Source organism: Plasmodium yoelii (assembly GCF_900002385.2).
Source record: "Plasmodium yoelii strain 17X genome assembly, chromosome: 14".
Taxonomy (NCBI): Eukaryota; Apicomplexa; class Aconoidasida; order Haemosporida; family Plasmodiidae; genus Plasmodium; species Plasmodium yoelii.
In genome coordinates, this window is record NC_036186.2 from 1,918,568 (window position 1) to 1,932,180 (window position 13,613).

General features: G+C 20.8%; 1 protein-coding gene across 1 annotated transcript; it reads left to right on the forward strand.

Annotated features, from left to right (window-relative positions):
* Window positions 1-7,319: 7,319 nt before the first annotated feature.
* On the forward strand, window positions 7,320-12,629 carry PY17X_1449000 (asparagine-rich protein, putative; the record flags this gene model as incomplete). The annotated part of the gene is made up of 1 exon (XM_721531.1): window positions 7,320-12,629. The coding sequence occupies one exon, from the start codon at window positions 7,320-7,322 to the stop codon at window positions 12,627-12,629; it is 5,310 nt and encodes a 1,769-aa protein (XP_726624.1).
* Between the last annotated feature and the right edge of the window lie 984 nt (window positions 12,630-13,613).

Below are 13,613 nucleotides of genomic sequence, written 5' to 3' on the forward strand. Positions count from 1 at the left end.
TATTTATATATATTCATTTAAAATGAGTATAAAAGATATATTTTTTTACGATCTCATTTTTATCTTTTTGCAATTTCTATAAAAAATATAGCATTCGTAAAAAATATGTAAAGGTATAATAAAAAAATATATGTAATATAATAAATATGATCATATTTTGTGAAAATATAAAATAGTTTTTGGTGGAATATTAGATATATGTGTATTATACAAACAAAACCATCGGAATATTTCTCAAATTTCCTATTATGTATTTTTCCCTGTTTTAATATGGTATATAAAAATATACAAATAATTCAAAATATGTATATTTATCTAAAATTTAAAAGGAAACCAAAACAAAAAAAAAAATACAAAAGGAAACTAAAATCATTTAATTATTAATATTAATATTCAAAACAACGATTAGAAAGATTTTTCGTTATTTTTATATATTGCAAATATAGATTTAATAAACTCTTTACATGAAATTACAACACATGGATGAATAAATTAATTATAATGATAACCAAGAAGCAGAAAGAAGCAGAAAGAAACAGAAAGAAACGAAAAGAAATACATTACAACATTTTTCTTTGTATCCTTGAAAAGTAAAAATTATGCAAATCGAACATATTATTATAAAAAATAGTAAAATGATAAGAAATTTTTCATAAATTAAAAAAACAATTATATAAAAAATTATAAACTATTTGCCCTTTTCCTATAATCCATATTTATTCTAATAATATATCAGATAAATATATATCCATTTGATAATATAATACATATTTATATTATTTTACGCATTCTTTTTTCTAATTTTACATAACATGTGATTGTTATTAAGGGGTTTATTCAGTTTTTAAATTATTAAACAACAATAATCCACACAAATATATAATGTATTGTATTAACTTCATTTCGTTGATGATATTGTGCTAAGGGCTATATCACCATATATTAAAAATATATACATATAAAACTAATAGCATATTGTAATAGACCTTAAACATTTTATATTATTAATGTTTGTTTTTACTTATACACACATATATTATATACATTTTTACATGCGGGACATTTAGTAAAATATAGATATAGCGTCAATAATTATAACCTTATATTATTAGATAAAAAATATATATTTGATATTATGTTTTCCATTTGTGGAAAAATGTAAAAAAAGATAAAACTCCCTTTTTTTTTTCTTACACATGATTATTTATTCAAATATTTACTATATAGAGGTATGTGTATATATATGTTGATATTTTTTTGATTTACGACATGAATATGGGTAAATTATTTTTAAGCTTATGATTACATATAATATGAAGTTAATTTTACAACATATTAATAAAAAAAAATATATAAAAGTATAATAGAATAAAGTTCAAAAAATAAATATGGGTACCAAAGGTGTGTTAAGTATCTTAAAAAATAAATCGATTTATTCTAAAAGTGTGGTTCGATATGTTTTCCAAAATATTTTCATATATTTTGGTTATAAATATGTACATATAAATTAATAAACATCACACTATTTATGTTATTATAATAAAACATCATATATATGAAATATGTGGTTTATTCATATGCATATTATTTATATTATTATATTATGTCTTATTTTTACATTTAATTAAATTTATATTCATTAACTATTTTAATAATTAAAAAAAAAAAAACATATATATAATGTTAATGTCGATTTTATATTTGACCTGATATATGAAATGTCCTTTTAAAATGTGGATTAATTTGAACAATATAAACGTTTGGGTATGTGTGCATATATATATTTATGGGACCAACTGTATATACACATATGTGTATTATGCTATATAAAAGAAAATGATTTTTAATAAACTAAAAAACGAAAAAAACGATGAATAATAACAATAATTCTAATAATAAAATAAATAAACTATTTACTTATCTATTTATTTTATTTACTGCCTTTTAATTTTTTATCCGTTTTATATGATTCGCTATACATAGATATATCGTGTTGCAAAATTTGTATGTGGTTGACATATACATTATGTCCAGTATATATTGATATATCTTTTTCGTTTTACATAAGTATTATTATATAGATTTTTAAAATAATATATACCATTTTTATCTTATAAAACCTTTTATTTATTCATAAATTGTATATCTACATGCTTATTTTATAAAAAAAAATAAAAAACGAGAACAACTTAGTCAATTACACATACATTTTATTTGATTTGCTAAATTAAGTAATTAAAAAAATCTCAATCCTCCAAAGTATTATATCTATTTTTTTTTTCTTTTTACATAATAAATATATATATATACATTTTTAAAATTTATTTTACCAAGGACATATTTTTTGTTATAAAAAATACATACACACTTTATCATTTTATTAGTATTATTATTATATTTATTTTTTTTATTGTCTGCTTGTGTTTTTATTTTATGAAAACTTTCGCTTAATTTAATTGTTTAAGATTATGAAGTAAGATATATATATATATGTATATGTATATATACATGTGTATACACACGACTTTTGAATATTGTGTAATAAATAACTTTTAATTTTAATACCATTAATAATAAATGTGTTGTTTTTACTTTTTATATAGTGTGTCATTTATATTTTATAAATATATGTATATATACATACTTATATTATTTTGTGATTTTCATTTTCTCTATTAACATGCTTGTTTTTAATGACAACGACGCATACTAAATGTATTATTAAATTGCTTAACGTCCCATTTACAGTGTTTTATGTGTTTAAAATTAAATTTAAAACAACCCTATAACATTATATTTGCATATATAATACTTTCCATAAATGTGTATATTCTTATTTTCCCTTTCGTTTATATATCTATATCTACATATATATATGCATTTTATCCCTATCTTTTGAAATGGATAAAACAAATTTATTATTTAACATATACTGTTACAATAATTAATAGAAAAAATACGAAACATAAAAGATATAAAATAATGTAATTCACGATAGGGAAATTAAAAAGTTCAATAACTATTTTTTAAATATAAAGAAAAACAAAAAAATTTTACCCTTTTTGAAAGTTTAAAATATTTATATTTTATTTTATTTCATTTTATTTTATTTCATTTTATTTTATTTTGTTTATGTTTCTGTGTATATGAATTTCATCATTTGCTACAATTATCATTATTTTATCTATTCATGTAGAAATATAAAAAATAATAATAGCAATGCAAAACATTATTATCATCACTACATATATTTATAACACCCCTTTTCCATATGGTATTATTTTGGAAAATATATAATTCAGGGGGTATTATTATATTTTAAAATGATTACATACATATATATATATATATTCTCCACTGAGCTTGTTTTAAATTTCATTTTATATAAATATATCTACGTAATAATATATTTAAATATATACATACATTATTATAGATTCCACACATATGGGCTAAGTGTACAAATAAATGAAAATTTTGAGCTTTATATATTTTTTTTTAAACTAGCATTTATTGCTATTTTTATACATATATAATAAATAAAACTATGAACCCTACCAAAACAAATATTATAATATAAATCAAAATATATAATATGATAGGATAAAAATATAAATACACAATCCGGATCAATAATAATATTTTTTTTTTTTTTTTTCAATTCTATACCCTTCTATATAAGTTTAATAAAACATTATTATGTTTTTAATTACTTTTTTTTTTTTTTAAGCTATGCAATAAATTCTCTTTATAGACCTTTTATATATGCAAAAGGTGAAAATTAGAAACCTTGTATTAAAAATATAGAAAAAAAAAGGATCAATTTTATAAATATAATTATACATATGCACATATATGTAGAAATATATATATCAAATATCCCATGTAGTGTGGAAAATGTGATCTGCATTTAAGTTTATATTTTTAAAAGGAGAGCATTTTTTATACTATAAAACATTTGGAAAATTACCACTATATATGTAATATATATTTATATTTTTATAGAGCATATAAATTGAAACACGGATGGAGGAGGAGTTATACATATTTATTATTATTATTATTATCATTATTATTATCATTATTATTATTATTATTATGATATAATTACAAATGCACATATATATATACCACCTTGTAAAAATCATATATTTTTTCAAAGCCCCTTTTTTTTGTGGTGCGTGTATGATTTATTTGATATATATAATAATATTATACTAAAAAATATTATGTTATTGTGTTCATATAATAATTGCTAGGTTCCATATACCTATATATTATAATAGTGCTAAATGTTTTTCCACGTACATGTATATATTTGTGGGGGTTATTATTTTCACTTTATAATAAAAATAAATAAATAAAATAACCTTGGATATTTTGCATCCCATGAATGTATACATAATATTTGAGCAAAAATAACGCTGCAATAATTATTAACTTAAATATATATACTCGAATACGCTATTTTTTTTTGCTGCCCTTCGTTTTTTTTTTTTTTTTCACATCAGATTATTCGAATTATGAAAATCAAAACACATGTATTATCATATGTAGTGTTCACTTTGTATACTTTCATATGTAAATACTATTTATATATTTATATAATATTACTTATATAATATTATGCATAAAAGTTATTATGGGTTTGTTTTATTAGTTTCATTGGTGGAGTATTCATTTTTTCTTCACATTTTTCGCTCCTTTTTTTTTCATTCATATTGAAAAGCTAGCATGATATATATTATATATATTATATACATATGTATAATTTTTTTAATTTTGTTAATATAAGTTTTAATTCGATTCTTAATTATTTATAATAAAAATTGAGAATTATATATTTTATGTATGCATGATGTATATATTTATAAGTAAATGTTATTTTTTTTTTATCACATTTACCTTTTTTTTTTAATAGTTTTTATAATCCTATGATTTAAAATATTCAGTGATAGCATAATGTAATTATATGTAATTTTTTATATCATATATCAATGTTAGAAAGGCAATGATAAATTCATTAATAACGAGTTTGTTATTTGATAATAAAATGTAAAGTTTCAATTCTTAGATATAATTATATTTATATATATAAGATAGTTTTAATAAAGTTAAGGAGTGTGTAATTTTAAATCATACAAATGCTATACCTATACTGATGTGAGATATACACTAATGATATAATAAATAAATATATATTAATTTACATAAATGCTTAATGTGAAATTCTGCAAATCTTTGTAATATGATTGTATATATTATATATATGAACATAGCTTATGAGAGGATACATATATCGATAATTTCATATCTATATTATTTATACGGAATTATGAAAACTTTATGCTTAGAATAATAAGTTTATTGTAGTAACACGAAAGAGTAGTTTTGTACAATAATCGTTTATTATATTTGCGACGCTATATTATTCTCACTTATATATGTTCTTGCTTTTTTTTTTTTTTTTTTTTTTTCATGTTATTTTATTTTTTTTTGATCTTAATTCTATGAGAATTTTTTGAGATAATATAATTATATGTACAATTACCAAATACATAGATGAAGTTTTATTAAGTGTGTGTGTGTGTGTTTATATATAATGATATATTATACATATATCAATAAGAACCAATAAAGGGCTAAGGAGATATATACGCCTCATACGTTATATAATACATAAAATACTATATATTATATATATAAGAGTGTATATATGTATATTTAACTAATGTTTGTTTGCATATGTTTTTATTTGATTTATGAAATATTGACTGGTAAAAGTATTGTTTTATATTTATTAATTTTTATTTTTGAATGATTTGTTTTTATATATACATATTGTGTACACACATATTTGTATATTTTTAATGGGAATACCATATGAATAATAGTATATAAAATTTTACATCAGTTGTGAAATTTTATGAAGTTTAGTATATATAACATATACATACAATGTCGATTTTATAATTTGTTTTAATGTTATTATATAATCGTGTTTCCACATTATATTATATTATACGTTTTAAAATACCAGTGGTTTTTATTACGTAAAAGAAACAAAATTCAGATACAAAAATTAGAGAAAGAAAAATAATAAAATACGTATAATACATATATGCTAACATATATAATAAGTGTATAAATATATATATTACATATATTTATATAGAGTGCTAATAAAAGAGAAATATATAAATACGAGAAAAACAAAAACAATTGAACCTTTCATTTTTATATTTATTTGCTATATCTGTGAAGTATATTATAAAAAAAAATACGAAATTAGTATATTTTTAAAGTTCGTTCTTTGTCGAATAATTTGATATTCATTTTTATTTATGATCTATAAATTCTTACGATTTTATTATTACACGTGATTTAAAACTATTTTTATAATTTTTTAATTGTATACATTTATTAGAATAGAAAAAGTTGCATTTTTTTCCCATCTATATATTATACTTACAATATATATTATTTGTATTCTTTTTATTGTTAAAGACAAAATATAGAATTCAAAATTATACTTATAAAGGATACACTTGTTTTTTCTTTTCATACATGTGATTATATACACATATATATAAAAGACAGCATTGGTAAAAAAACTGTAAAATATAAAATTCTGTTGATAAAAAAATATGTGTATATAACACTACTTATATATAAACATCCATATAATTATTAATTATAATAATTACCGTGCCTCGTAGTTATTTTATTTTATTTCTCGGTGACCTACGCATTTATTATATATTTAGCATACACTATTTATTTTTTAATATATAACCAAATATTTTGTCCATATATACTTGTTTTATATACAAATATTTTGTAATATGTAACTATTTTTTTTAATAGAGAATTTATATAAATATAAAAAATAAGTAATCATATGTATATATATATATATATCGTTACTATAAAATTATAAAAAGCTATCATTTTTTATTGTTATTTAATGTATGTGGTTTAAATTAGAAATTTAGAAATTATTTACATAAGTATATATATATATTTATTTATTTATTTATATTTATATATATATCTATTGTCCTGCATATGCAACCTGTATATATATTAACGTGGCTTATACACATATATGTTACATGCGTAGTAGAACTATTATACTACAATATTATTTTTTTTTTTTGTTCCATATAGGAATATTACTTTATTAATAGGTTGTGAATATATTGTACCAGTTTCTTTTATTTTCTATTTTACGTTTTTTTTACAGTTTGTTGACACATTTTGTGTTTTTCATTCCTATTTAACACTAATAAAAAAAAAAAAAAAAAAAAAAAATAAAAATGGAAGGTGCCAATTCAGAAATTAACATGAAGGCTGATGATCAAACAACAAAGAGGGGAACTATAATTGATCAAAATGAAAAGAGGGAGTGTAACAATGGCGATTGTTTAGATAATAATAATAATAATAACCCAGAAAGTGGAAATGGTGGAGGGTATTTATTTAATTTGCTAGGCCGTTTAAATAATTATAAAAAACCCAAATCCAAAACTATATCAGAAGAAGCATGCATAAATGGTAATTGTGATGTTGAAGAGAATGACAATAATAGCTTAAAAGATGATGAATCGAAAAAAGAAAATTTAAATGGTGGTCAACCAGAAAAAGGAAATATAAAAAAAAATGATGCAACTAAAAAAGGTGAACCAACTTCCAAAGGTGGCACATCTAAAAAGGGTGAATCAGCTCCAAAAGGTACCACATCTAAAAAAGGTGAATCAGCCAAAAAAGGTAGTACATCTAAAAAGGGTGAATCAACCCCAAAAGGAGGTGACACATCTAAAAAGGGTGATATAAATTCCAAAAATGATGTAAGTTGTTCAAAAGGGTTGTCTCCAAAAAATGCAACAAAAAATGGCGAATTAACAAAAAATAATAATGTTAAAGAATTAAAGAAAAATGAACATAACTTAACATCCAATATCAATGGTGTAGCAACAGTAGCTTCAATGATTGCTAATAAAAATATATTAAATGATTTAAAAAAAAATGAAGATAAAGAAAAATTATATAAGTTGGAACAAAATAAAAGTGATGATATTGCTGACAACAATATTAGTAATAAAAAAAATGGAGGTGGTAATAGTATTGACAATATCAATAATGATCATGTGATGAAAATTGGAGAATCAGAATGTAGAGAAAAAATAGAAGAACTAATAAAGGAAATACAAATGAACGATGGGCTATATGATGAAAAAAATAATGAAATATTTTTGTTGTATACTGAATTATATAAATATTTAATTGATTTAACAGATTATATTAATATTGGAAGTAATAATCTTAAAAAATATATAAAAGAAGAAATTGAAAAATTAAAAGAAAATAACGAATTAATATTTCATTTTTTAAAAAATTTCAAAAAAAAAAAAAATAATATTTTACTAAATTTGAATGATTCGACATTAGATGAAATTAAAAGTTCATTTTTTGAAAATTTTGAAAAAATATTAAAAGGAATGGAAGAAGAATTGTTAGAACAATATTATAATGATCTTGAGGAAAATGTAATGAAAAATCGAACGGTAGGTGTAATATTTATAATTCTGTGTAGAAACCAAATAATATATGTTTTAGAAAAATTATATAAAAATGTGTTTATGCCAACAGTTGATAATTTTGAAGAAATAAATAAAGTAATAAAAAGCCTCACTAATATGAATAATTTTACAAGAATTATAATAACTGTAAATGTTTCTAATAATACAAATAGGGATAGTAAAATAAATAACAATGTTGATAGAAGTATCAAACATATAATTGGTAATGGAATAGAAACTAATATTAATGGCGTAAATAATATAATTCATGATGTTGTGGAAAATGAATTAACATCACTTATTCAAAATGGTATAAATAATAATATGTCTATGGTTGGATGTAATAATATTTCTAGTCCTAGGAATAACACCAATAATAACTATTTGATAAGCATAAATAGAAATATTCAAAAAATTTCAGAAAATATAAATGAAATTGACCAAATGGATGATGATGATGATGAGTTTGATGAGAGACAAGAATTTGAAGATGATAATTCAAATTTAGAAAATAAAACATCATTTGGTTCCCTAAGAAATGGAAGTAATAAATTAAATAAATTAAATTTTAATAAAAAAACAAACTATTTCCGTAAAGAAAATAATGATGCACAAGTTTTATTATCAGCATGTACACCTAATGCTTCATCATCTTTTGTTGAAAAAAAATTAAGGGAAAAAAATGTTAAAAAAAAAATAATGAGTAATGATAGTAATAGTTCTAAGAATAATCATATTCTCTTTAATGATAAAAATATATCGAAAAGTATATCATATGATAGAAATCATCTAAATAGTAACACCACAGCTAATAATCTTCTTATTAGTAGTAATAGCAATGACACAACACTTAATTGTAGCAATATGGGTAGTAATAACGGAACTAATAACAGTATAATAAATAATAGCAACTGTATAAATGGTAGTAATGCAAGTAGCAATAATAGTAATAATAAAACAAATAGTAACATAAGTACAAATGCCAGTACTAACTTGGGAAATAGCAACAATATATGTAGTAATAGTATTTTAGGAGGAATTGTTAATGGTGTTATTAATAACAATACAAATATGAATAATAATAATTGTAATAGTGTATCAGATAATGATTATTTTAGTGATATGATGGTATATATTTCTTGGGTTCCTAAAAGTGCTAGATGTCAATACCCATTAGAATTACCAAAAAATTCTGCTGAAAGAAATAAGCTAGCTGAATATATAGAAGCAAAAGAACAAATGCTTTATATTTTGAAATTAATGGGATATGAAGAAATTGATAATATTTATTTCCATCCACCAAAAGGATCACATATAAAAATAAAATTTAAAACATTAGCATGTATGAATAAATTTTTAAAAGCTTATAAAAATACTCCAGATAAATGGAAAGAAGATATGTTTAACTTTTTTAACATCCCGTTAAGAAGTAGCATATCAGTTCGAGATCTTCGAATAGAAAGAGCAGTACCTAGATCATCTACAGCTGAATTTAAAAAAATAAAAAAAATTAATAAAAATAATCATGATTTATTTTTGTTTAAAGAAAATTATAATTTATGCCAAGATAATTCTGTTGAAAAATTAGAAAAAATCAATTTCCAATATGATTCATATACCAAAAATATTATGGGAACAATAGGTTCTACTGGTAATAGTCGTTGTGATAATAATAGCACATCTACAATGCATTCTTTTATCCAAGGTGGTAATGTAAAAAATAATAATTCCGTAATAAACAACATAAGTAATACTAATATTAAAAAATATAATGGTGGAAAAAAATACTTTAATAAAATTAAAGGGTTTAATAATTTGAATTCAGATTATATAAATAATAGTATGCTGTCTAATAATAGTACATTTGATGATATAGATAATAATATTATATTTGCTCATAACAATAATAATAATAATAATAATAATGTTGATGATATTGAGCATTCTATTAATATATCTTGTAACAATAATATGGTTAGCTGTTCAGGAGATGGTACAAATATTATGCAAACTTCTCGTTTATATTCTGTTAATAATAATAGGAATAATATCGGAACTACTACTGTTATGATACCTAATGCAATTTTAGGAAATAGAAACAATAATAGCCAAAATATTACTAACACTATAAGTAGTAATAGATTAGGGTTACATACTATCAAAGAAAATGGAAAATATTATTATGAAAATAAAATGTATAACCATATGAATAGAGCCAATATATTTAATGGTAATAGCTTAATACCTAATAATTTAAATAATGATAATTTTATTAATACTAGTAATGATGATGATGGAAATAGTGTACATAATAATAGTACTATTGTTAATGGTAATATATGTATAAATGGAAAAAATGAAAATGGAAAATTAAATTATAATATTAATCATAGTGCAACTATGTTTACATCTAGAAACCCATCACGAAATATGTATATTTTAAAAAATAAAAATATGAATAGAAATGGTATTGGAACTGAAACAGGCACAACCGGAGCTTCACTTTTATCAGCATCTACGTTTGTAAATACTAATACTACCCCCCACTCAATTAATAATAAAGATATAATGAATAATAATCAAAGTTTTAACCTAAAAAAACAAACACATTATGCATCATATTCTAACAATACTAATGGCTTAAATGATCATATATTTTCATATACTACTAATAATAATAATAACATATCAATAGCTCTAAATAATCGAATTTTAAATGATAATTCTAGAAACACAAACAATTATTCTAATAGAGATTTACAAAATGAACCACCAAACTTAACTCATTTTAATACTGCTATTATGGATCAAAATTTTGAAAAAGAAAAAAATATTCGAAAATTTAAAAACTGTTATATAGCCAGTAATACATATACTGATAATACAATCAATAATGTGGATGCAAATAATAACAATAATAATAATAATAACAATATGGATAACAGTAAGATTGTTAATAATAGTAATACCCTCGAAAATAATAATACCAATTCAGGTGCTTCTATAATTAATGGGCCACTAAATAATAATAATAATAACAATGGAAGTAGAAGCAGTAGTAATAGCAATATGGATAGAATGATAAATAGTTGTATGCATAGATTAAGTAATGTAAAATCACATAACAATAATAACTTTTGTAGTTCTGCTTTTAGCTCAAATATATTGAACAAAAAATACATGCAAAATAATCATATAAATAGTAGTAATAATAATAATAATGAAGATATAAAAGAAGATTTTAAAAATTTAATTAATATAGATTTCATAAATGATATAGATATGGATTATGAAGAAAAAAACCCTCATAATATAGCTAATGAAATTCTGAATAGAAATTCTAATAGACATTTACATCCAAAACAAGGAAATGTAAAAAGATATATGTCATTAAGTAACTGTTTGAACGACAGCTTGTTAGAAAATAGAACCGGAAATTGTACCACTAATAATGATTCTATGAAAGGAAGAGATTATAGTATGTATGAAAATTTATCATTTAAAAATTTGAACGATTTTAGCAGCATTATTAATGATGTACAAGATAAAACAAATGATATAAATTTTAATGAAAATGATTTTTCATATCAAAGTTCTAATATTAATAATAATTTAACAAATGTTTGTGATGAAGTAAATATTGATGGTTCATGTGTAGTTATACCTGATGGTTACAATAATTATTTTTCAGACGATAAATCAAATTTATATGATAATAATAAAAATACTTTTTTTAATTATTATAATTCTATGATGCAATCTGCCAATGCTAATAATATCCATATGAATCAAAATAATAATATTGGAAATACCATAAGTAATAATATAATAAATAATAAAATAATTAATAATAATATGAATACCAATAATATTGGAATAGATAATAATAATAATAATACTAATAATAACAATGGAGCTAATAATAACAACCCTTTAAATCTAGTTAATGACACTACTATAAATGATAATTTCAATTCTGTTGATTGTGTTGAGAATAATAATCATGGAACTACTAAAATTAATAACATGAACGAAGCTTATTATTAATAAAATTACGAATCAAAATATTACATATGTAACTAATGACCATACTACTATTACAAGCTATAATAATAATGACAATTCTAATAACCACTTATTATATACGGTTATCACAAATTTAAAAAAAAAAAAAAAATATATAGTGTATATATATAGTGTGTATATATAATATTATATAGTATATATATGTACAAGATTGACAGCTCATTAATATTACTCTTTTGAGATATACAAAATAATTCGAAATTAAATTAAAAGAAGTGACAAACAAAACCCGATTATAGAATGGCACCTATTGATGAAATTACTGATAGCACCAGTTTTTTTTTAAAATATATCTCTTCACTTAATGTGAAAAGAAAATTATCAAAATTTTAAAAAAATTATTATATAATTTTTTTAAAAATAAAAAAATAAATTACACTCCTACTTTTCCTTTCTGTCTATAATTCACACAACACCGTCTGTCCATTCGCAACCTTCGTAACATTCGAAAATTTTCGAAATGTGCAGTTATCTATCCGCGTATCCCTATATTCGCCTCTTTTGAGTTTATTAATAAAATTGCAGTATCCAAAATTAAAATTATAACAAGCCATCCTTTTTTCCCCCCCCCAAAAAAAAAAAAAAAAAAAAAAAAATTCAGAAAATATGATCACATAAATATGCATATTTATGCATTTTTAATTTTTCGTTTACGATTTGAATGGCATATATATATATAGACTCATTAATTTATTGATATTCAATATGCGCATTTATTTTATTTATTATTTAAGTTGTCATATATTAGTTGCCATTTTGGCTATCTGTTAATTATTGTATTTAAGTATTAATTATTTTATCGTTTATTTTTTTTTTTTATCCTTGTTTTCTCAAGATAGTTTTCGACCACTTATTTTGAAATGAAAATCATTTATATTATTTGAATGTTTTAATTTAATTAACATAAATATAATATTTTACGTGTATATTGTTCAATTTACGCAA